The sequence below is a fragment of the Culex pipiens genome, chromosome 3, assembly GCF_016801865.2.
Source record: "Culex pipiens pallens isolate TS chromosome 3, TS_CPP_V2, whole genome shotgun sequence".
Taxonomy (NCBI): domain Eukaryota; kingdom Metazoa; phylum Arthropoda; class Insecta; order Diptera; family Culicidae; genus Culex; species Culex pipiens.
Window position 1 is genome coordinate 157417636 of NC_068939.1, and position 24953 is coordinate 157442588.

The 24953-nt window shown below is 36.5% G+C and overlaps 4 protein-coding genes across 5 annotated transcripts in view; 1 reads left to right on the forward strand and 3 right to left on the reverse strand.

Moving 5' to 3' along the window:
- The window catches only part of LOC120413700 (dopamine D2-like receptor), a 381692-nt gene that overhangs the window by 345846 nt on the left and 10893 nt on the right, over positions 1 to 24953 (forward strand). For both annotated transcript variants that reach the window (XM_039574624.2, XM_039574631.2), the window contains one exon: positions 24002 to 24105. In XM_039574624.2, the coding sequence (XP_039430558.1) occupies positions 24002 to 24105 (104 nt within the window). The remainder of the gene's footprint in view (positions 1 to 24001; positions 24106 to 24953) is intronic.
- LOC120413725 (uncharacterized) lies at positions 4222 to 6205 on the reverse strand. Its single transcript, XM_039574654.2, has 4 exons — positions 6050 to 6205; positions 5458 to 5970; positions 4902 to 5403; positions 4222 to 4843 (listed from the first exon to the last, which is right to left on the reverse strand). The coding sequence occupies exons 2-4, from the start codon at positions 5968 to 5970 to the stop codon at positions 4677 to 4679; spliced, it is 1182 nt and encodes a 393-aa protein (XP_039430588.1). The 5' UTR covers positions 6050 to 6205; the 3' UTR covers positions 4222 to 4676.
- Positions 11260 to 13680, reverse strand: LOC120413716 (uncharacterized). The gene is made up of 3 exons (XM_039574643.2): positions 12963 to 13680; positions 12406 to 12904; positions 11260 to 12339 (listed from the first exon to the last, which is right to left on the reverse strand). Exons 1-3 carry the CDS (start codon positions 13476 to 13478, stop codon positions 12167 to 12169), a joined length of 1188 nt encoding a protein of 395 aa, XP_039430577.1. The 5' UTR covers positions 13479 to 13680; the 3' UTR covers positions 11260 to 12166.
- LOC120413745 (synaptic vesicle glycoprotein 2A-like) lies at positions 21623 to 23400 on the reverse strand. Its single transcript, XM_039574674.2, has 2 exons — positions 22372 to 23400; positions 21623 to 22314 (listed from the first exon to the last, which is right to left on the reverse strand). The coding sequence occupies exons 1-2, from the start codon at positions 23325 to 23327 to the stop codon at positions 21729 to 21731; spliced, it is 1542 nt and encodes a 513-aa protein (XP_039430608.1). The 5' UTR covers positions 23328 to 23400; the 3' UTR covers positions 21623 to 21728.

Here is a 24953-nt window from a genome sequence, read left to right on the forward strand (position 1 = left end):
TACAAAAATACAAAAATACAAAAATACAAAAATACAAAAATACAAAAATACAAAAATACAAAAATACAAAAATACAAAAATACAAAAATACAAAAATACAAAAATACAAAAATACAAAAATACAAAAATACAAAAATACAAAAATACAAAATTACAAAAATACAAAAAAAACATAAATACAAAAATACAAAACAAAATTACAAAAGTACAAAAATACAATTTTCGGTTTGAACACATTTAATTAGGCATATCTGCTAGTTTATCAATTTCAAACTTGTAAATTTAGCTAAAATTTTAACTAACTCAACCATAATTTGGATTTTTAACCAATTTGAAGCCAGTTGACATGAATTGGTTAGTTTTAGTTGGAACTTCATTCCTTGTACAGTTGGGACAGTGGAGCCAGCGGAGACAGCTAACACAGATGAAGCATCAGTTACAACTGAGACAGTTGACGAATTAACATACTTTATGATTTTTATATATTTGAAAGCTGTTAATTTTGATTAAAATCGTTAAAATTAAGATAAATTTCCAGCAGTTAAGTTTTACCTTTCGTGTTACTTACCCTTCGAGTGCTAAACTCTATTTCCAGCCTCCAACCAAAAGAAAACCTCAAATCCTAATTCAACCACGGTCCATTGCTTGCCCAGCTCGTTACCAAACGATCTCATTTCCCAGTTTTAAAACCACGAGCCCACTCGACTTACGAGTTCAATGTAGCGCAAGATTTTTACTGCCCAATTTACACCACAAGCCAGAGGAAAAACCCATCAAATCGTACGCCATTTCACGTGAGTTCAAGCGAATGATCCAGCACACTTGAGAGCGAGCGGTCCAATTTCCCCTGGAAAAAGGTGTGAAAATGGCCTTCCTGGGTAGCGCACTTACCTGGACTGCTGAATAATTAAAATGATTCCCCCCCGCAAAAGTTGTAACCTGCCCCGTCGAAACGGGGAGATTAAGGTGAGATACGAGCTCTCCAAAATTGTCATCCCAGCTCCGGAATGAATTAATCACGAAGCTCAACCCGCCTGTGTGTCTTCAAAATTGGACGAAATTGCGCGCCTGGGTCAGAAATTACCGGAAAGGCAAAATTAAAATCACCATTAATGAGTCCGGCCGGGGTTGCCATAAAAGTTAATCCAGGGAGGAGGATGACGGCGGGCCCACTTCTCAGGATGATGGATGGGTTGACGTTTTAGTGTGGAAAATGGGCGATGGTCTAAGGAAAAGTTTTCAGCCAGAAAAGAGGGGAGTTGGGGACCGTTCCGATGATTTATCGGGTAGCCTAATATTGGCAGTCATGAGCATAATTTAATTTGAATTATACAGCTCATTTACGCGGGAGAGCACGCGAAAAATTGGCTTTGAAGGGGGTTGTTTTATAAGGGAGGAATGGTGTTGGGAGGGGCAATAACTTTTTCTGAAATGACGGCCTATGAAAAACTCGTGAAGAACTGAGAACAATGTGTTGGAAATATGAGTCGAAACGGACATTTAAAAAAAGATTTAAAAATTAAGAGAGAAACTATTGAAATAATAAATGTTTTTATATATTAAAATTTAATTCAATTCTTTAAATCATTAAAACATCAAATCTTCAAATCTTCAAATCTTCAAATCTTCAAATCTTCAAATCTTCAAATCTTCAAATCTTCAAATCTTCAAATCTTCAAATCTTCAAATCTTCAAATCTTCAAATCTTCAAATCTTCAAATCTTCAAATCTTCAAATCTTCAAATCTTCAAATCTTCAAATCTTCAAATCTTCAAATCTTCAAATCTTCAAATCTTCAAATCTTTAAATCATCAAATCTTTAAATCTTCAAATCTTCAAATCTTCAAATCTTCAAATCTTCAAATCATCAAATTTTCAATTTTCAAATCTTCTTATCTTCAAATCTTCACTGAGTTTCACTGAGTATATATTTTTTGAACGTTTTCACTGAGTATATATTTTTTGAAAATGTAGTAAGCTTCAAAGTATAAATAATCCAAATTGTTCCCAAAATACCATATTTTTCGAAAGTACTTACATTTTCAAAATCTGCAATATGTGTAATACCCATTGGGTATGTTGTTGTTTGTTTTTTCACTTTATTAGACTTTTTTTTTTTTAACTAGAATTTTCACATAGTACCGTATTTTTTTCGAAAATACTAAAATTTTCAAAATTTGCAATAATGGTATCAAACGAAGTGAAATTTTGTATGCTTTTTCACTTCATAAGAGTGTTTTTTTGTTAAAAGCTAAAATGTTCACAAAATACCGTATTTTTTTCGAAAATACTTTATTTTTCATAGTTGGCAATATGGGTGTCAAACGACGCGAAATTCGATATGCATTTTCAGTTTTAAGTGTTTTTTTTTTAACTCTAATTTTTTTTACAAATTCTGGGTTTGGGGGGGGGGGGGGGTGAGATTGGGTAATACAAATTTCTGCATTTTTAAATGACCCAATCTCTTTCCCTAGACCCAATGTCACCCCTTATGACGGTATTATATAATTTTCATAATTCGAAAAAAAAGCGTTTTTTTTTTGTAAATCACTAAGGCCGTTGCAAATATTTTTGAAAGTTTATGTCCCTCGCCTCTGACCAAATTCGGGGGGGGGGGGGGGCTACGTTTCAACATTTGGATGAAAAAAGTGTTTAAAAATAATTTTACAGGCGTACAGTTGCTTTCCAATCATTAGTTTTAAAAATATCGAGGTAGTGACGAAATTTTTTTTTGCGAAAAAAAACTTTTCGTAAGACTGTACATTGGCATTTTATGGTTTTCAGTTGATTAAACTTTAATTTTCATTAAAATTTTGAAGTTTTTCGAAAAAAAATCTTTTTTGCCCCCTGATTATTCAGGCCAACTTTGAAGGGGCGGGGGGGAGCGGGGGGGGCTGACAAAAACTTTGAAAAATATTTGCAACGGCCTAATATTTTTATAAAATACCGTATTTTTTAAAAACTTAAATTTCTATGATCTACAATATGTATGGGTATTAAGAAAAAAAAAGGAAAATTTTGAAATTTGAGTACTTTCGAAAAACTACGGTATTTGGTGAAAATTTGTGGTATTTTCAAAAAAAAAATCTAATAAAGTGAAAAGCATACAAAATTTTGCTACAATACTCATATTATAAATCAAGAAAATTTGATTATTTTCGAAAAATACGGTTTTTTGTTATTTTTTTAGTATTTTGCAAAAACATTGATCGTTTAAAACCTATTTTGCAAATTTTGATATTTGAGTATTTTTGAAAAAATAAGGTATTTTGTAAATATTTTGTATTTACCAAAAAAAAAATTAAAGAGGTGAAAAACCATACAAAATTTTGCTTCGTTTGATACACATATTGCGAGTTTTGAAAATTTTAGTATTTTTTTAAAAATACGGTATTTTGTGAAGATTTCAGTATTTGAAAAAATTAAATGAAGTGAAAAAAGATACAAAATTTCACTTCGTTTAATCCCATATTGCAGATTTAGAAAATTTGAGTTTTTTCGAAAAAATACGGTATTTTGTGAGAATTTTAGTTTTTTTTTAAATCTAATAAAGTGAAAAAGCATAACAAATTTCGCCACTTCAATACCCATATTGTAAATCATGAAAATTTGAATATTTTCGAAAAATACGGTATTTTGTGAAAATTTTCGTAATTTCCAAAAAAACATTAATAAGGATAAAATTCATGCAAAATTGTGCATAGTTTGATACCTATTATGCAAATTTTAGTATTTTTTGAAAAAAATATGGTATTTTGTAAAAAAATTGTATTTAAAAAAAAAAACTAATAAGGTGAAAAAGCATACCAAATTTTGCTTGGTTTGATACACATATTGCGAGTTTTGAAAATTTTAGTACTTTTGAGAAAAAAAATTAGTATTATGTGAAAATTTTAGTATTTTAAAAACTCAAATGAATTGAAAAAGCATACAAAATTTCGCTTTCGCTATGGGTGTCAAATATTGCAGATTTTTAAAATTAGAGTACTTTCGACAAAATTCGGTATTTTGTGAACAATTTTGAGTAAATAAATTAAATAATTTAAAAAATTATTAACACTTTGAAACTACTACATTTTCAAAAATATATATTCTTAGTGAAAGAATTGAAAATTTAAAATGATTTGGTTGAATTAAGTCGATTTAAGAAAGATTTAAAAAATGAGTTATCGTCTATTGTCGGCAATAAGAAATAACGATAACGATAACGATAGATTATCGTCCTGACGATAAAGATAACCATTATTGTTATCGTTAGACGATAATATTATCGACGATAATTTTATCGATTAACAATCTTGACATCTTCACATCTATAAAAATGGCCCCCTCAACATTCAATGGGTAAAAACATTTGTAAACAGAAAGATAAGGAAAGACAAATTTAATACACTTTTGACCAATTTGATTCACCTCACTCCCACTGTCCTTCCCAGCTACGCCGCGACAGTTTCAACTTTCATTACACTTTTTGCGTGCCGGAATTACGAGCGATTTTAATTTTGAACAAACGGTCGACCGTCGGATATTCATCACGCCGCGCGCAGGAGGTCCTTGTTTTCGGGCGCTCACTTTCTTGATTTATTCAAAAGCCCCACTCGAAGGCCACCCCGAAAGAAACCCGGGCTTTTAATCCTTTGTAAGCTGTCGGCGGAGGGGAAATTTATTTCGCAACATTAAAAGCCACGTGCGACCAACCGGGTCAGGTTTGCGCGAACATTTCGGCGGTAGCCGGCGTTGCTAAGCCCCACGTTCGGGACGCGCCCGGCCAGAAAGTCCTCCAGGGACACTGCGCCAAAGTCGACGGCGCGGAACGGTGCCCCGACGGCGTCGTTGAACAGTTCTGGAAGTGGGGGATAGTTTGGTTGCTTTTCGAGTTGATGAGTTCGAGGCAGACTTACCGAAGAAAATGTTCCGGTTCAGTTCGGCCTGCAGATCTTCGCGGGTTGGAATCCGGCCTTGGAAGTTCAATCGGGTCAAACAGTCGACAAAGTGTCGATGATACTCTTCCAGCAGTTGATCGCGGTGGTTGTCTAGGACGTCCCGATGAATAACCAGGTACAGGAAGTAGATCAAGTCAATGGCTGGGCTTCCCCAGTTGCAAACCTGGAAGTCCAGGGCGGCCGTTTTGACCACCCTGCGCTGGTCATCTAACAAGTGAAGCAAATTTTTCCCATGGAAATCTCCATGGTTCAGAACGTTGTACCCTTCAGGACCGGGATTTAGAGTGTACACTTGCTTGTATTGATCCGCGAAGGAAGCTTTGAACTCCTGCAGTCTAGGATGAATGTCTTTGAAGTCGTCCCAACTGCAGATGGCGTCGATGTAGGAGCTAAACATTGGACGGAACATCGACAGCAAGCTGTCCGAGGTGCGGTTGGCGAAGTTGGAGAGTTTCATGCCCTGCAATATCTCGATCTTTATTAACCTTTTTTCGACTGCTAAAGCAGAACTTACCTTCTTATTAAGAGCGAACGACGCCGCGTGAAACTTTGAAATAGTTCTAATCGCTGGTAAAGCATCCTCAAACCTACAAATCTCATCCGTTCTGGTCCACCCGGAGAAGCATAAGTCCTCCATGACAATCAAGCGAGGACTTTCGGAACTATAAATCAACCCAGGAACACTCAAAGATTCACCAATTCCTTCCAACTCCCGCTGCATAGCGGGCAGAACCTCCGTGTACATGCGATGTTCCGTGTTGAACAGGGTTGGAGCGGTGTTCAGGGCATCGCTGGATTCGGACTTGAGCATCCAGCTGGTGCTGAGTTCCTGTTCTGTATGACGTTCGGAACGGTAGTGAATTTTTGTGCGGTGCAGAGCACCGGAGAAACTGTCTCCAGCTTTGGATCCCGGTTCGAGGATGCACGGTTGTGCTATGGTGATCGTGGGATCTGATTTAGCATTCCGGATTATGGATTGAACGAATTCCGTGGTGAACCAGGGTGGAGTTTGAACGGAAGAGCTCATCTGAAATGATTTTGCAAGTTTAAAACAAACTCGAAACACTCAACTCAAACGCATCGAGTGTTGACATCAGCAATCTTACCTTTCCTAGTCGGCAACAGTTCCGCAGTTGATAGCTGAAGTAATGTCAAACTGAACTGCTATCTTCTACTCTCAAGCAATGACTGTCACGACTCTCAAGGGTTTATGGAAGTGGTACAAACAACCCTTGCAATCCTTACTATTTTAAAGCAAACAGAACCCTACAACTATTTGAAAACTTAATAATTGTGAGCTCTCTAAATTTATTTCTGAAGTAGTTGGACAGTTTTTATTTTCGAGTAAAAATGTTTCCACAATACTGAAAGGGTTAAAGATGATACACAGTTACAGGGGAAGTATTCATTGATGGCTTCATTTCCCAAAAAAAAAGGTTTCTTTCTAGATTTTCACTATGCTAGAACCAAGGTATCTTGCGCAAAAGTGAACTCAAAAAATCAGAACAGCGTTATCTATGAACGGCCCATGCATCGACTGTAGCGATAAAGCCTGGGAATGAAAGAAAGAGATAAAAGCTAGCAAAACAATTCAAAAGGGCGCATTATGCTGGGTAAATAAACAGTGCTTCTAGCTCAGACCAAATGACAACATTCACTAAAGTGAGCAAGATTAACTGTTTGTTTACAAATTCTGTTTGGTCATTTTAAATTATTATTATAGAAATCGAGTGTACTAATGTTAGTAACCCAAGTTAGTTCGCAATCAATTCATGCACGTTGTTACTGTTAGCCACGACTTCGAGAGATAATTAAAGTACACAGTAAAAAAAGTATAACCTCTTTTTCAATGTGATTTCGCCGCAATTTATGTGAAATAAGTAAAATTTCACATGTGAAGATGTAGACTTACACATTTTAGAGCTTAAATCACACATTTTCTCTGACGTAAAACCTTTCAAAATTCCCGATTATAATATTACCATGTTTTTTTTAATGTGTAACAGTTAAATACTTATAATAACAAGGTTTAACTATAACAAATTGGCACTCGTCAAATCAAATTGAACATTTTTGAATCAAATCATCAGAAATAAAAATTTGATTTGCGTTTATTTGCATACTTTGAGACCAAAAAGTTCAGAAAAAGGCTGGAATTATGGTGATCGTCATTGAGTAATTTTATAGAATTTCGCATTTTTTTTTTCGATATTTTGGTTTGGATGAAACATTGTCCATGTTCCTATGTTAAAAAAAAACATTTTGCATCATTAGTTTTATATACGAAATAGGCATGTGAATGTTCTTAAATATGTATCTTGAGTAGGGATTATGTTATCGATTTGCTGTCTTAGGCAAAGTTGTAAGTTATGATTAGGACTTTTCAGAAAAAGCACATGGTTTTTTTCCAATTTTTTTAGTTTAATTTTTCATTACTTTAACTTGAATTTTTAATATATTTCTCGATTTCTTTAAATCTTCGAATATTTTTGATATGTTTTAGGGGACTTAAAAAAGCAACTTTTGCGCTAGAGTTTACGATGGTGCAAATTGTGGTACTGGAGTCATGAATTACAAAAAAAGGGATTTTTGAAAAAATCAGGCATCCCGGATAAAAAATTACCATTTGATTACCATATTGGATCATACAATGACACTTTGAGAAATGGTAACTATTTGTGAAATCGTTTTTTCAATTTCCCAAAATTAAAATTTAACTATATTAAACTATTTGTGAACTGTTTGATTTAAGGTTACTTTTTGCCAAATAGTACTTAAACCATTTATTTACCATACAACAAACAGTTTTTTGACGAAAATAGTACTGAGTTTTTTAAGGTTACCATTGCTAACCACCCTTATGCCAGATGGTTAAACCATTTGTGTGATAGTAAAAATTCATGCCAACCATATAAATACCATTTTTAAAATAGTAGTCAAACATTTTTGGAAATGGTAGTAACAATATAGTTTAAAGTTCAATTACCATATGAAAAACAGTTTTTATATGGTACTTTTTTATGCGGGATAACTTTTAGGATGTTTTGATTAAAGATGTGCACCATTTCAAGTAATAGGAATTTTTGGGTGAACTTTTCGAAAAATGTTAATTTTTTGTAATTACAAAAAAGTTTATGAAGGAAATACACCACTGCAAAAAACCGAAAGGATGAAGAAATTTCCTTGTATATCCTTGTTTGACGTTGTTGATTGATCTGCTTGTTGTTGTGATACAGTCTCTTGAAGTTTAAATTCTGTGAAAAATTAGTTTTTATCAGAGTCACTTAAAAAGCCCACATTTTTAAACTCAAGATATATCGGAAACTAGCGGTTGATGTTTTAAGAAAAAATAAAACTTTTTTGAAGTTTTCTGATCTTTTCAACAAACATAATTTCAACGTGTTAAAAATAAGAGTTGGTTGCACTTTTATAATGTTATTCTTGATAGAATTATTCGAGTTTTATTTAAACTAAAAAATCGAAATTATTTTTATTGAAAAGAGCACAAAAAAATAACAAATCTCTGGCACTAAGACATTTTTATAACGATTAAGACCATTGCAAATATTTGTTGAAGTTTATGCCCCTCAGCTTTGACCACACAGAAAAAAAAAGTTGAATTTTGGAATGTTGAAAATTTGGTAGGTTGAATATTACCTCTTTTTTTGAGTAATATTACATTAAAAATGTGGAAAAATGTGAACCTGATGAATATTCATCAAAAACTGATGAAAATTCATCATTTTCTGGGGTAACATTCATCATTTTTTTAGCCACAAAATCTGTCACCATTTCCTGATGAATATTACCATCATTTTTTTTTTCTGTGCAAAGTCGAGGGGGGAGGGGGGTCAAAAAAATGAAAAAAAATAAAAATTGAAATTACAAGCCTAGGTTTCAACATTTGGATATAAAAAAGTTTTTTAAAATGCAATTTACACGCGTCTAGCTGCTTTCCAATCATAAGTTTTCAAAATATCGAGGTATCGACGGATTTTTTTTTTTCGGGAAAAAAAAAACTTTTTTGTCGGACTGTACATTTGTATTTTATGAAAATTTAATAAAAAATTCTAGTGAGTTCAAACATGCTAAATATAATTATAAACACAGGAAAATGCATTTTAACTGGATTTCAGTTCATGAAAATTTAATTTTCATTAAAATTTTGCAGTTTTGAAAAAAATTGCCCCCTGATTTTTAAGGCCGACTTTGAAAGGGCTGGAAGCCATGAAATTTATTTACTTTGGTCAACAACAAAATTTTAATTCATTTTTCAGTAAATATGGTATATTAGAGTGTAACAAAAATGACTTTTTGGCGGGCATTCAGGGGTATGTTCCGGTAGGCATACTGAGCCCAATTCCCAAATATGAGCTTGATTGGACGTAACAGGAGCTGGCGCTCCGCCCTTCAATTTTAAATGGGATTTAATCCGTAAAAAAAGATTTTTTCAAAAATGTCAATTTTTGAGACATTTTGGCCACTGAAGCGTTTACCAAAAACATCACTGGATTGTAGGCCAGATCCTTGCGCATCTTTTGGTAAATATAACATTGAAGTTTGGAGCACCCTGGAGCTCGGTACAGACCTTCAAAGTTTGGCATTTTTTCGAAAAATCGGCCCCGGCAAAAAAGATATGCGTCGCACCTCGCGACGCCCAAGACGCCATTTGATTTTGCTGGGACCGATTTTTCGAAAAAATGCCAAACTTTGAAGGTCTGTACCGAGCTCCAGGGTGCTCCAAATTTCAATGTTATATATAACAAAAGATGCGCAAGGCCTACACCCCAGTGATGTTTTTGGTAAACGCTTCAATTGACATTTTTGAAAAATTCTTTTTTTACGGGTTAAATCCCATTTAAAATTGAAGGGCGGAGCGCCAGCTCCTGTTACGTCCAATCAAGCTCATATTTGGGATTTGGGCTCAGTATGCCTACCGGAACAAACCCCTGAGTGCCTGCCAAAAAGTCATTTTTGTTACATCCTAATGGTATATCATGCCACTTCGATTAAAAAATTGTTTTTGATTAGCAAAATTATATAAATTTTCAACATGTCATAAATTGGAGATAAGCATTCTATTATTTGTTAGCATTTTATCTTTGTTCCAGATAAATTTTGGAAAGACTTTGAAAAAAACCCGTTTTTTATGTAAAAAATTAGTTATAATTACAGCAAACTACACAGAAAAAAATGAGTTAACAGTTTTATTTTCCCATCTTTGTGAAATTTGTTGCTTACAAATGTACGAAAGCTTGAGCTGTACAATTTTAATGGTGGTAGCGGTTGAGGTTGTGTCAATGGAATATCAAAACCCAGATTCAACTTCTCGTCGGCTTGATGCTCTTCATGGGGGTGACGATTTCACGAACAAGAAGGCAGGATCAGCAACAACTGGAGCACTTTATGAAGTGGTCATCATGCTCTTGTTCCAATCTACCAATCCGGTCAGCAGTATCAGACTAAATGCATCGTGTGGTGATCAGTACCAACTTGCGGCGTCTTGTGCCTTTGCTGCCGGTCGAGCAGTACCAGGATTGCTGCTGGAAGAACTGAAACCTTGATTGTTGCTGCCCGCCACTTTACTATAGTCCTGTTCAAGTCCAGAAGTCTTAGAAGAATTACGATTCAAGTGGCATTTGATGATAAGTTCAAACCCTGCTGGAGCTGTTGAATCTTGATTTGGTGAGATCTATCCATTTTATCTATCATTATTTGATAGATGATTCTATTCCCTTATTTTATATAATATTCTATTGATAAAATGATATATCCATATTATCCCTTTCCCATCTTCCCTTTCTCCTATCCTCATTTCCTCCCCCTCCGCATCCCCCCCGCCCCTGGCCCTAAATATTATTATCTGCCAAATTTACACTTACACATCACACTACAACTGATTCGGAGCGTTTGGTACGGTATGTCCACGCATCCTTCCTCCCCTGATGATCCTGTGAAATGTGATCCGTTCACAGAATCTGTCTCTGCGGTTAATGCAACGCAGTAGGCCTGGCCGCTTTAATTTTTGCTATACATTTTCGGGGTAACTCGGATGTACTGTAATCATTAATACAGACAAGAAAGGACTTGAGGCGTAATCTTACCACAAGTTCTTCCAGGATGCTTTCTTCGGACTGGCTGCGCTTGTTTTCGATTAGATTAGATTAGATTAGATTACAAATGTACGAAAGCTTTAAAATTCAATAAAAGTATTATTGTTTCGGTTATAGATAGAGTTTTATGCTGTTCATGAATTTTAGTAAGTTTAAAAATTATACTTATTTACATATTCAGTGAAAAATGTAAAACTATTCGAAGTTAATAAAAAAATGTAATCAGTTATTAATAAAACGAAAAATACAACAAAAATGAAGAACATTAGGCCATACCACTTAGAATGCCAAAGAAAAAATTTATTATTATTTAATACATATTTAATTTCAAAACAAAAAATCAATACTTATTTATATTTAGGGATTTGCTGGAAATAAAACTGATATTTAAAGCGGCCCTGATTATTATGTTATTTATTATTTTTTTTATCTCCGATGAATAGTTCATTTTTTCGGCTTATTTTTCAGGTGTATAATTTTTTTATAGCTTTGAATAATTTCTGAAATATTAATTTAATCGATAATTTGCTGATAAAATTTATGTTTAGTATTACAAAAATTAAAAAAAATTAAAAGGGACAAACATTGAAATAACAAACCATGATTTAAACATGATTTTAAATAAAAAAAAGTGTTTTGAAATGAATCGCAATTTTGTTTTTTGTACATCATTAGTTTTCTAAACTATGGACGATTTTTTTTGCAAATAAAAACCTTTTTTACAACGGAGGAAAATGCATTTTACAATGTTTTCAGCTATGTCTATTCCCATTGAAATTTTAATGTTTTCGAAAGTTATATTTTTACTCCCTGATTTTTCTTTTATTAGTCAAGTGGATACTAAACTTGTTTTGTAAGCAAAATTTAACCAAAAAAGTTGGTCCACACTCCATACAAAAAGAAATCTTTGAAAAATTGTCGGCAAAGCGAGAGTGGCAGTTGTCTAGAATTACTAAATAAAGGAACAGGTGGGGTGATGGATTGCCCCGAAATTCAATGAAATTCACATGCTTTGTTATTACCAAATTTATCTCTTTTTCCAAACGCAAATCTATATTGAAAATAATGTTTCCCAATTTTTAGAATCTTAAAATTTAGTTAATTCCCATGTTAATCCATTGCCCCTCGCCGCAGCAATTGCTTCAAATTTTCACGAACCCGCTCCCGATAACGCTCGTTGTTGATCCCAGCACCGGGCACACGCCCCGCCACAAACTCCTCCAGTGCCACCTGGTTCACGTTCACCGTCCGGAACTGCTGCAGGATGGCCTCGATGAACAGTTCTACATGAAAATATATTCAGAGTTAGTTCAAACTACCCTACACTCTGTTGATTTTGAGGGTCTCACCAAGAAACGCCTTCTTCTGCAGTTCGCTGTGCAGATCCTTCAGCGAGGGCACCCACCCCTGGTTACCTAGCCCACTGAGGTACTCCACAAAGCTCTGGTGATACTCCCGGACCAGCCTGTCCCGGTGGGCGTTCATCACGTCCCGACTCACAACCAGGTACAGCACATAGAGCAGATCGATCGCCGGCGAACCCCAGTGGCACAGCTGGAAGTCGATCATGGCCGTTTCGGTGATCTTTCCGTTCTTGGTTTTGTGAAGTAAATTTCCCGCGTGGAAGTCTCCGTGGTTCAGCACGTTGTACGGGTTACATGCTCCGCGGTTTGGCACGTACACTCGTTTTAGCTTGTCCAGGAAGGTTGACTTGAGCGCTTGCAGTTTGGAACCGATGTGGCTGAAGCCCTCCCAGGTGCACACGACGTCGGCAAAGTTGCAGTACAGCTGCATGAACTGCCCGGCAAAGTCGACGAAGTTGTTCTTGATCATGGACAGATCGGTGTTCTGCGGAATTTGCTTGAGTTAAATGAGTTCTTAGAAGTTCTCAGGCTTCCAAACTTACCCCTTGATTCAGCACGAACGAAGCTGCGTGAAACTTGGCCAACGCTCGAATCGCCGGAACCGCTTCTTCATACGTATCGATCTGATCGGCTATGGCCCATCCCGCCGGGGACAAATCCTCCATCACAATCATCCGCAGTGGTTTCTCGGCGCTGTAAATCAACCGCGGAACGCTGATCGCCTCACCTGCCTTCTCCAAAGCCAGCTCCATCGCCGGAAGCACCTCGCCGTACATCCGCATCTCCGTGTGGAACATGGTTTGATCCTGCAGCAGCACCTCCCGCGACTCGGACTTGAGCATCAAATCGATGGCCTGCTCACGGGCGCGTAAACCCGACCCGCGGTAGTGCACCGTAGTCCGGTACAGCACGCTCGAATAGTTTTGACCCCGTTGAACTCCCGGTCGGACCTTGCAGCGGTGGCACAACGTGGCGAACGGGTCATTCTTGGCACGGCGGACGATCTCCTGCAGGAAGCTGTCCGTCAACCAGGCTGGAATCTCCGGCGGTGACTGCATCTCGACGAGTTCGGAACGCTACTAGTGCTGATTAAGTGCTCGGTGGTTGTTCGGAGAAGGCGGCGCTTCGGCGATTAGCATTTCGCTGGGCGATGAGATTTAAGCGGAATTCTCAAAGGTGTCGTGAGAAAATTGCTACCTGAGGCAAAGTGCGTTGAGTGATTCATATCTTAATAACTTTATAGATCGGTGTGTCGGTGCCCAGCGGAAAATGTTTTGCTGTGCATAAATTATATCGGATTGTTTTCGCAGTTGAAATAACTTAGCAAGGTTGTTTGTCGAACAACGTAGACTGTTATCTGGAACAAAAATATCAGTTTTTTCAGCAATTTCCTGAAAACACAAGCTTCAAGTTTATGCTCGTATTCTATTTTTATTTCAAATGTTTAGCATAGCCTCTAGTAGTAATTGCAACATTGGCATTTTTAAAACTGCAATTTTTTTGTCCGTATTGATACCTACTTATTTAACTAAAAAAAAAACAAATTATTCGCTCTACAGCATTGCCTTAGCGTTCTCGATTGCGAGATTCCTACTCGAAACTAGGTGTCCGAAGGCTTGATTGTTGAGGCAATTGCAAACCTCTTTTTACACCTAAGCTTCCATCCATCCCAGGATTCGAACTGATGACCTTTGGATTGTGAGTCCAACTGCCTACCAGCAGCGACTCCATCGAGGCAGGACCCAGGGAGACGACTCCTACACCTGGATTGAGCTATCGACCTAACCCCTAAAGAAAGACCGGGGCCAACATTTACTTCCCCATCCGACGGAAGGCGTGGTAAGCCAAATCTCGTCTCAAAATTTGCCACCGGGACCTTCTGGGATCGAACCCAGGCCGACTGGGTGAGAGGCAACCACGCTTACCCCTACACCACGGGTCCCGGCAAGTTATTTAACTAAATTAACCAATAATTATGCACATTGTATCTTTTCAAAAATAAAAACAATGTTGGCTTTAAAAGCATTCAACCACATTCAGATATGACTCGAAACTTGCACTTGCAAAGTTTAAAATATGGGTATCAAGCGAAGCAAAATTTTGCATTCTTTTTCACTTTATTCAAGGTATTTTTTTTCAATACTGAAATTTTCCCAAAATACCGTATTTTTCAAAAATAATCAAATTTTGCGAAAACTTTAACTTTCAGCAAAACAAACAAAACAAACTCTAATAAAATGAAAACGCATACATAATTTTGCTTCGTTGATGCCCATTTTTTAAATTTTGAAAATTGATGTATTTTTGAAAAAAAATAAGGTATTTTGTGATTTTTTTTGGCAATTCTCAAAAAAAAACTAACATAGCATGAAAAATCATACAAAATTAGCTTCGTTTGATATCCATATTGCAAATTTTGAAAATTGTAGTATTTTCGAAAAATTCGGTATTTTGTGAAAATTTAAGTTTTCAACAAACAAAAAAAACACGAATGAAGTAAAAACGCTTACAAAATTTCGCTTCGTTTGAATTTTAAATTGCAAATTATGGAAATTTTAGTACTTGAGCGATTCTCTGATATTTCGGTCATTCGATTTTTTTTTGTATTTTTCAAATCGGCTGAAACTTTTTTGGTGCCATTTTGCATCATTAGTCATCATATACTTTTCCATACTAATTTGGCAGCTGTCTATACAAAAATGATACACGCAAATTCAAAAAAATCTTTTTTGAAGAAATTTTTTGATCGATTTCGTGTCTTCTGCAAAGTTGTAGGTATGAATAAGGACTACACTGATAAAAAAATGATACATGGTAATTTTTTTTGTGATTTTTAATTTCACTTTTTGTCACTAAAACTTGATCTGCAAAAAACACTATTTTTATTTTCCATAACGGGCAAAAAATCTTTGACCGAGTTATGATTTTTTGAATCAATACTGTTTTTTTTTCAATAATTCTAAATACTGGTTGCAAAAAATTTTCAACTTAAGTTTTCGATGTAAAATCAAATTTGCCAATCAAAAAGTACTTCAGTAAAATTTGATAAAGTGCACTTTTTTCAAGTTAAAGGCATTTTTAGGTAACTTTTTTGAAAATAGTCGCAGTTATTTTTTTTTTTTAAATAAGTGCCCAAGTTTGCACACATTTGAAAAAAACATTTTTGAAAAGCTGAGAAAATTCTCTATATTTTGCTTTTTTGAATGTTGTTGATACGACCCTTAGTTTGCTGAGATATTGCCATGCAAAGATTTAAAAACAGGAAAATTGATGTTTTCTAAGTTTTACCCAAGCAACCCACCATTTTCTAATGTCTATATCTGAGCAACTTATGGTCATATTTTCAATGTTAAAATCTAAAACAATCGTGTAATTTTCTGATCTTTTCGAAAACAATAAAAAAAAAAAAAAACGAAACTATTGGCACTACGCCCCCCGGGGCATGGCCTTCCTCTAACGTGGGATTTCTGCTCCAGCGCCTCTGACGAGACAGGAGGAACCGGGACCGACGTTTTACTTCACCATCCGATAGAAGCTCAGTGGATAAGGCGGGAATCGAACCCGCGTCTCATAGCATCATCGGGATCGGCAGCCGAAGCCGCTACCCCTGCGCCACGAGACCCCCAATATTTTCCTTTTTTTTAATCATGACTAAAATTACAAAAGGGCGTAAATATTGAATTTATTTGCCCTTTTGAAATGTTTGTCTTGATTGAAAAAAAAGTTTTTCGAAAGATCTTACAATTTCACGAATGTTTCATATTTTAACATTGAAAATCGGACCATTAGTTGCTGAGATATCAACATTAGAAAATGGGGGGTTGTTTGGGTGAGACTTGAAAACATCAATTTTCCTGTTTTTTAATCTTTGCATGGCAATATCTCAGCAACTAAGGGTCGTATCACCAAAGTTCAAAAAAGAAAAATATAGAGAATTTTCTCAGCTTTTCAAAAATATTTTTTTCAAAAGTGTGCAAACACTACAAACACTATTTAAAAAAAAATGCGACTATTTGTGAAAATTTACCTAAAAATGGCTATAACTTGAAAACGATACACTTTATCAAAATGTTACTAAAGTACTTTTTGACTGCAAATTCGATTTTTCATCGAAAAATTAAGCTAAAATATTTTTGAGAACATGGACGTTTTTGAAAAGTTGGCATTTTATGTCCCCTTAAACAAATAAAAAAAATAGTGTTTTTTGCAAATCAAGTTTTAGTGACAAAAAGTTAAATTAAGAATCACCAATTTTTTTTCTACCGTGTATTATTTTCTTTTCAGTGTAGTCCCCATCCAAACCTACAACTTTGCCGACGCCAAATCTACCAAAAACATTCCTTCAAAAGATACAGATTTTTGAATTTTCATAATTCATTTTTGTATGGACAGCTGCCAAATTTGTATGGAAAAGTATATGAACAAACTAATGGAGCAAAATGGCTTCTTTAGGCATACCGAAGGCACCAAAAAAGTATCAGCATGATTAAAAATTACAAAAAATTATATTACTTTCGAAAAAATACGGTATTTTTTGAACAATGTTGAGTATTCATACATTGAAACTTACTACATTTTTAAAAAAATATATTCTCAGTGAAAGCATTGAAAATATAACATGATATGGTTGAATAAAGTCAATTTAAAAAAAAAATTAAATATGAGTTATCGTCCATTATAGGTTATAACCTTGTCGAAATGACGATAACGATAACGCTAACGTTAGATTATCGTCATCGTCCCAACGATAACGATAACCATTTTCGTTATCGTTTGCCGATAATTTTATCGATTAACAAGCTTGATCTTTACAAATAATTGATCCAAGAGAGGTGTCAAGTCAATATAAGCATCGTCATCTTAAATCTCACGATTCGACACTGGTTCCGGGTGCTAGTAAACATCTGTTGCGTGAAGCTGGCACAAACTTGTCTCCCGCTAGTAAAACACACATTGTATTGAGCGAAACAGGCCATAACTTACCCCTGGCCATTAAGGAGGGGGGCTTGTTTGAAATAGTCATAACATTCAGCAGAACACAAATGCCAGATCATAACTCGCACTACTATAGCAATGTTCAACGAGTAAAGGTTGATCTAAAAGAAACACATTTCTTGTTGGTTCTGGATTTCATGAATCATGAATAAAGGAATATCCCGAACCTTTTTCGCTTCAGTTTCGAATGGTTTTTATTTCCTTACTAACCCATTCCAGAGCAGAGAGGCAGAGGTCACCCAAACGAATGGTACTTTGACAATTTCAGTGAAATATGTGCACATTCTTCACCACCTTTTATCGCCTGTGCAGAAAACGTCCTTCGCTTTTTTTGTTGTTACTCTGCAGAAAGTCCAACAACATCAACGACGAACGATAGCAGGCAATAAAAAGGTGCCTCCGAATAAAATATTATGAGGCGTAAAAGTTTCACTTTCATCGATCCAATTTTGGACACCCAAAACAGCGGGAAGGTGCCCCCATGTGCCATATGTCGTCGGTTTATGATTGGGTTTTTGGCCCGGGCGATGCCAATTGGGACACTCGATGACGAGATCTCAACCCCTGGGCCCACAAATGGACTCCAGGGGGTTGCCAGATTTTTGGGGAATTTAGCGTTTGCTGGTGTCCACTCGAAAAAAATACAATTTTATTGTGAGTTTCTTTTTATATGAAACATCGTTCAATACAGTTTATAAAAATAATTTCTCAAGAATTCTCCAAGTCCACACCCTGTGTCACATTTTAAATCCCCATTCTCTAATTCATCCCAGCATCATCTCTCGTGCTGAAATGTTGACTCCATTTTCCAAGAACTTGGTGGGAGGGTAGCTGCGGGGGGGAGGTATCGCCCGAAGGGACCCACTCATTCGCCAAATGTAATCCTGAATAAAAGATGAGACCTAATCCTTTCCCCTTTATGGCCGTCATAATTTTGCCGAAAACATGGGCACCATTTATAAGGCTCAGGAATTTCGGCGCTTCGGGCAGGCTTTTCAGCATTTTCTGGACACAAAAGTGTTGTGTATTTTTTTTTTTTGTTTTGTTTCTCTTTTTTCAGTTAGTTTCTGCACTTTATTATTGTTTGCGGTAGGTTTTTTTATGTTGCATTTTGGTTGGTGAGCTAGCTGTATATTTTTACTATGCCGAAATTGCGGTTGTTTTGGATGGTAAAAATTGCACCAAAGGTTTTCAGCATAAGCTCTGTTTTTAGTTTTTTTTTGTGGGAAAAACTTGTGCAGAATCTGGCCATTTTTGGCCACTACTTTTGTGAATTATGAGCTTGAAGCATTTTGATAGCTGGGTTGAGATAGGATTGGAAAAAAGTATTTTTCATGGCTATTGGCTTTTCTTGAATTTACTTTATATCATACAACACTGCACTTGTAGAATATTAGTCAATCAATTATTAAAAATTTAATACTTTAAATTCAATTTTTTTATGAAACTATTATTTTATCGCAAGGTCGTTCACGAAAACTTTAACGTGGTTCGATAACGAAAACATGAAATAAACTTGTTCCGAGAAATATCTTTCCAGGCTTTTAAAATTTAATTGATATTTTTTTTTTATTTTGATAATGTAGGGGAAAGTGGGGCCAGACGACCATATGATGGTCACATAAGCATTTTTACCTCTTGTCCCATGTTGTCGTTAAGCAGGGATGCCACATGGTTTTTTTTTAAATGTCTGTGAAAAAGTCTGTGTATGTCTGTGCAATTGTCTAAAATTCAAATATATAAATTTACAGTCATAGAAATCCATCCAAAATTGTGTTTTTATAACACTTGAAGACTAACGAAATAAGTTTCAATTGATATTTTTACAAAATATTAATTTAATGAAGTTTTTAAAAAGTCTGTGCTCCTCAAAAAATGTCTGATACAAGCTCAAATGTCTGTGAAACACAGACAAATCTGTGTATCTGGCATCCCTGTCGTTAAGCCTTACATTTTTTTAAATAATAAGATTTTCATAATTTGCAATTTGGTTATCAAACGACCTCGAGTTCGATTAACCAAAACACTTCATAGGAACGTGAATAAATCGAAATACGACAAAAAATGTGTTATCGCAAAATTATTCAAATTAATGGGATTCGCAAGAGAATTATTTAGTTGTGATTCGATTATCCGAAGATCCAATTACGCGAAATCATGTTTTTTGTGTGAATTCTTTGGTTAATCGAGTCTGAGGTGTATATTGAATGATTCGCATCGTTTAATTGCAAATTTTAAAAAATTGTGTTCAAGATATGGTATTTTGCGAAAATTTTAGCATTTTATTCATAAAGTTGCAAAACTTTTTGAACATTTCACGTCGTTTAAAACTTATAAGATTTTTTTTTTGAAATTTTAGTTTTTTTTTTAACATGGAATTTTGAAAAGTTAAGAGACCCTCAAACAAAATTTTAATGCATTTCAAATATATTCCAAATTTGATGTCGTTTGATTCCCATTTAGCATATCTTGAAAAATGCAATTTCATGAAAAACACAATATTTTGTGGAAATTTTAGCATTTTATTCAAAACGCCGCAATACAGCACAATTCAATTAAAACTTTTGCGTTGTTTAAAACTCATGAGGCAATTTTTTACGATTTCAGATTTTTCAAATGCTGTATTTTCAGATAATTTGGGACATTCAGAAAAAAAATCCAAACAAATACTTCAATAAAATTTGCAACTGCATTAAAATATAAGAATTCTCGATTAAATTTTCAAAAGGTCCTATCTGCATAGGAAACCCATGAGGGATAGGTTGTTTTGAAAATTTAATCTAGAATTTAAATAATCGAAAATAACGACTGTGAATGGGAGCATTTTATTTTAAAACTGAAATGTAGTAAAACTCTAATCATAATGTCAAATCATTGGCTTCATCCATAAAGTACGTCACGCTAAAATCAGCCAAAATTTACCCCCCCTCCCTCCCTTTGTCACGCTTTTCCTATACTTATAACACGCAATGTCACACTTGCTCAGACCCCCCTTCCCCCCCTAGAGCGTGACATACTTTATGGATGACGCCATTATGCTTTTTTTGAAAATGATAGTTTCTTTTAAAAAACAGATTAAAAGACCCTCTTTTTTTTAACTGTGAAAATCTGTCCTAGAATGCATTCATTCGTTATTTTTTTAAGAAATATTGAAAAAAAAAAATGATTTCAAAAATAAACGGTATTTTGTGAAAATATTAGTCTTAAACATAAAAACTAGAGAAGCGGGGACAAATCATTCACTGATTTACAAGTTATTGCCATTTTTGAAATAAAAAAAAAGTTGCACTTTGGTAAAAAAACATGTTGTTATTGTTGTCGACTTTATTGATTGATTATTTTAATTTTAACTGTACCGCTCGCGAAAAAAATTAATGTGAATTAGAAAACTTAGTACATTACCAAAAATTTTTTTTTAATGTAAATGCTTTTGAAGTTACTAGATGTATTTTTTAAATAGTTTTACATTTTTGATTAAACTTTTGAACTTATATATTATTTGAGACTTCAGAATAAAAATGTTTATTTTTTGATTTCTTCAGAAATTGATTTTATGAACAAGTAAAAAAAAAGCAGGCAAAACATACTTTAAAGGGTACATCTTATGCGAAATTTGCTAAACTTTTTAGTAAAATACTTTTGAATTCTAGAGAAAAGGATGTTTTAAAGTCTTTATCAAATCTGCCAGCATTTTTTATCTGACGAAAGCTCAGCAACTATCGTTCCGATTTTAAATGTTTAAAATGAAATTTATTTTCAAATCAAGAATCACGTTTGAATTTTGAAATATCGTTATAACATGATCTCAAAGACCCACTTAAGAAGCTTGAAATAAAGTGCATATAAAATTTCAAATATTTTTATTAAGAATTGTATAAAAGCTTGCAAACGGATAAGCATGGTAAAATTTTAAAAAAGTTATAAAATGTTAGTGCTTTCATTCCAAGAACCCTTTATTCTCTGGTTAGTGTTCAAATTAACCATAATGATGCTTTATAAAATGTTGTAGAGATTTTTTTCTACATTACATTTTATAAAAGAACTAATTGTTTTATTGCATTATATTTTTTTTTATTTACTCCGAAATGGGAATACAATTAAACATTTTTTTAATGTATTTTTTTATAATAAATTGCAACCAACATGAATTTCTAATATTCTTAATATATGCTTTTGATAGTATAACATCCTTAATTTTGTCTACAACATTTTGTGTTAATTATTGTTTTCGTTACATCAAATATTTTAGATTAACAAACTTCGATTCCAAGTTATTTGTTTTTTATTAAAACAAAAAAAAATATTCTGACATATCACGGCAACAGCACATTCAACGCAACACTCAGCAGTAGCAACGCCGCCACAAGATACAACGTCCCGCTACACTGCCGCACCAGCAGCGTCCCAAACAGCACGTTGGACACCACCTGGCCCAACCTGCCGGCCAGCGTGGTCAGCGCGACGGCCGTCGCCTTAACTTCGGTTCCAAAGATCGAAACCTGCAGCGAGCGAATCAGCACGATCGTAACGCCGCCTACTGCGATCTGCAGACAAAACAGGGCCGCCACGGTGTAGGTGTGCGACACGTGCTGCAACGCCGCACCGACCAGGCCTGCTGCGGTGAGGTTCGCGTAGATGAGGGGCTTTTCGGTGAACTTGGATAGGAGAAGCGAGTTGAGCAGGATAAAGGCGCTGCAGAGGGTTCCCAGGGTTAGCGTGTAGATGAAGGTTTCGGGCGGGAGGGTGTCCGAGCACGCATGCTGGGATGGGGAGGCGACTTCGATGGTTTGCGAGGTGTTGGATGACTGGATGATGCTGCAAAATTGACTGTTTGAAGGGGAGTTTGACGAGTAGACGAGATGCATGATCTGGGGGAACCACATGCTGAGACCACCGTAACTGGAATGGAAGAGGGGTTTTGAGGATTGAGCATTGTGGAAATTGAAATCCACTTACGTGACGTAGACACTTGCAGTCTGAATGCTACAAGCTACTAGGTAGATCCAGTATGGCGACTTGAGCAACGGTGCGAGTTGGTTCCATAACCTGCGATTCTTTGTTTTCTGAGGGACATTGCTGTCAATAGTTTGGCATTCAACCTGCAGTGCGTACACATCGTAGAATTCGTCGTGTCCCTTGTTCCAGCGGTGCATCCAACGCAGCACTTCCAGCGCTTCCCAGTTGCGACCTTGTGCCAGCAGGAACTTGGGTGTTTCGGGAAAAAAGCAGATCACAATGCCAACGACCAGGCCTGGAAGTCCGTTGATCAGAAACAGCAGCCGCCAGGGACGAATCGTGAACGATTCCGTTACGACGATCAGCCAATCGTACGAGAGGATCCACCAGGCGACCAGGGCCACGTACGCCAAGCCAGCTGCTCCAATGACGCACGAGTAGGTTACCATCTGACCTCGACGGTTGGCTGGACAAAATTCTCCCAAGTACACGATCGCAGCGGATGACGGTGCCGAAATGAACAGTCCAGCAAGGAACCGTAACACGAGCAGCACGTAGAAGTTGTTGGCACACGAAGCGGCCACCGAAAGCGCGAAGGTCGTCAGCAGCGTCACCTTCAGCACCGATTGACGTCCCCGAACGTCCGTCTGGTAACCCCAGTAGTACGTGGACACCATAATGCCAAGCAGAACTGCTCCTCCAATCGCCCCTTTCCGACTCAGATCCAAATCCAAATCGCACTGGCTAGCCGGCAGGATCATGCCCATGCCCATGGACTCGTTGGCGGACGCCATCACCGCCAGGCCGGCCACCAGCGTCAGCACGATCTGGGCCCGGCCAAAGCCGGCCTCCACCAGGGCTTCATCGTACGTGTGGACCTTCCGTTCCGCGATCGGCTGCAGCGGCACCGACTCCGACAGTTTATCCTGCGAGAGTCTACCTACCGATGCGGTCATCACTGCTCACTGCCGTGACGGGCGTCAAACAAACTCAGAATGAACGGGTGCATCGCGCGGGACTGGGTTAGATAAGAGTGCTGTAGAAATATGGCCCGTAAGCCGGTACAGTCTAATTATGGGTTGACCGAGAAAGATAGCAGAGTTGCTTGGAACGTCACAGCGGTTCAGAAGTGGTTAGACCTTTTTCAAATGTTGTTCTTGAGCTGTGCGCTGTAATCAGAATGTGATTAATGACATTGTATAACATTATGGACGATTCTTAAACTTTCTAACATTCAAGATTCAACGACCTGAAGACAAATTTAACGCCCCATTAAAGTTCACTTTTGATCTTGATAAAACGAGTTCGAAATAAAAAAATACATTTGCGGTTTTATTTGGGATGAAAAAGCTAAAGCATCCGAACTTTACGATCCCAAATAAAACAACCAAACCGAGCGTAAAATCAGATCACGTCAGCAAAAAACATAAAATATTCCAAACTTACCACCCACTTTCTCCCCGAAAACCACCAATACAATTCAATTGTACGGTCAACTTAAGGACCACTTGAGTCAACACACATATGGCACCAAATCTCCGCTCATAAAATCTAACTCACAAAATTTCTCCTTTCTTTCTTTTAACCCCTGGAATGCACTCTCCGACTCGGAACGTGGACACTACTGCAGCCGGTTTACGATCTACAAGGTGAACAAGGCGTCCAAGAAGAAGCGCGAAAAGTCCTCGGCGAAAAAGGAGCGGAAAGCGACCAAAACGCTGGCGATAGTGTTGGGTAAGTAACTTGGAGGCTAGCTTTTGAGGTTGTCAATTAGTGGTGCTGCAAAATTGGAAATTGAAACCTGTGACTTGAATTTACCTTGAAAATTGCATTTTGGAACCTGGTACTTGCCACATGATACTTGCAACTTGGTATGTACTTGCAATTTGATACTTGCAACTTGGTACTTGCAACATGGAACTTGCAATTTGGTACTTGCAACTTGGTACTTGCTACTTGGTACTTGCAATTTGATACTTGCAACTTGGTACTTGCAGCATGGTACTTGCAGCATGGTACTTGCAACTTGGTACTTGCAATTTGGTACTTGCAACTTGGTACTTGCAATTTGGTACTTGCAACTTGGTACTTGCGACTTGGTACTTGCAACTTGGTACTTGCCACTCGGTACTTGCGACTTGGTACTTGCAATTTGGTACTTGCGACTTGGTACTTGCATTTTGATACTTGCAACTTGGTACTTGCAGCATGGTACTTGCAACATGGTACTTGCAACTTGGTACTTGCAATTTGGTACTTGCGACTTGGTACTTGCAATTTGGTACTTGCGACTTGGTACTTGCAATTTGGTACTTGCAACTTTGTACTTGCAATTTGGTACTTGCGACTTGGTACTTACAACTTGGTACATGCAATTTTGTACTTGCAACTTGATACTTGCAACTTGGTACTTGAAACATGGTACTTGCAATTTGGTACTTGCAACTTGGTACTTGCCACTCGGTACTTGCGACTTGGTACTTGCAATTTGATACTTGCAACTTGCTACTTGTAATTTGGTACTTGCCACTTGGTACTTGCAACTTGGTACTTGCAACTTGGTACTTGCAACTTGGTACTTG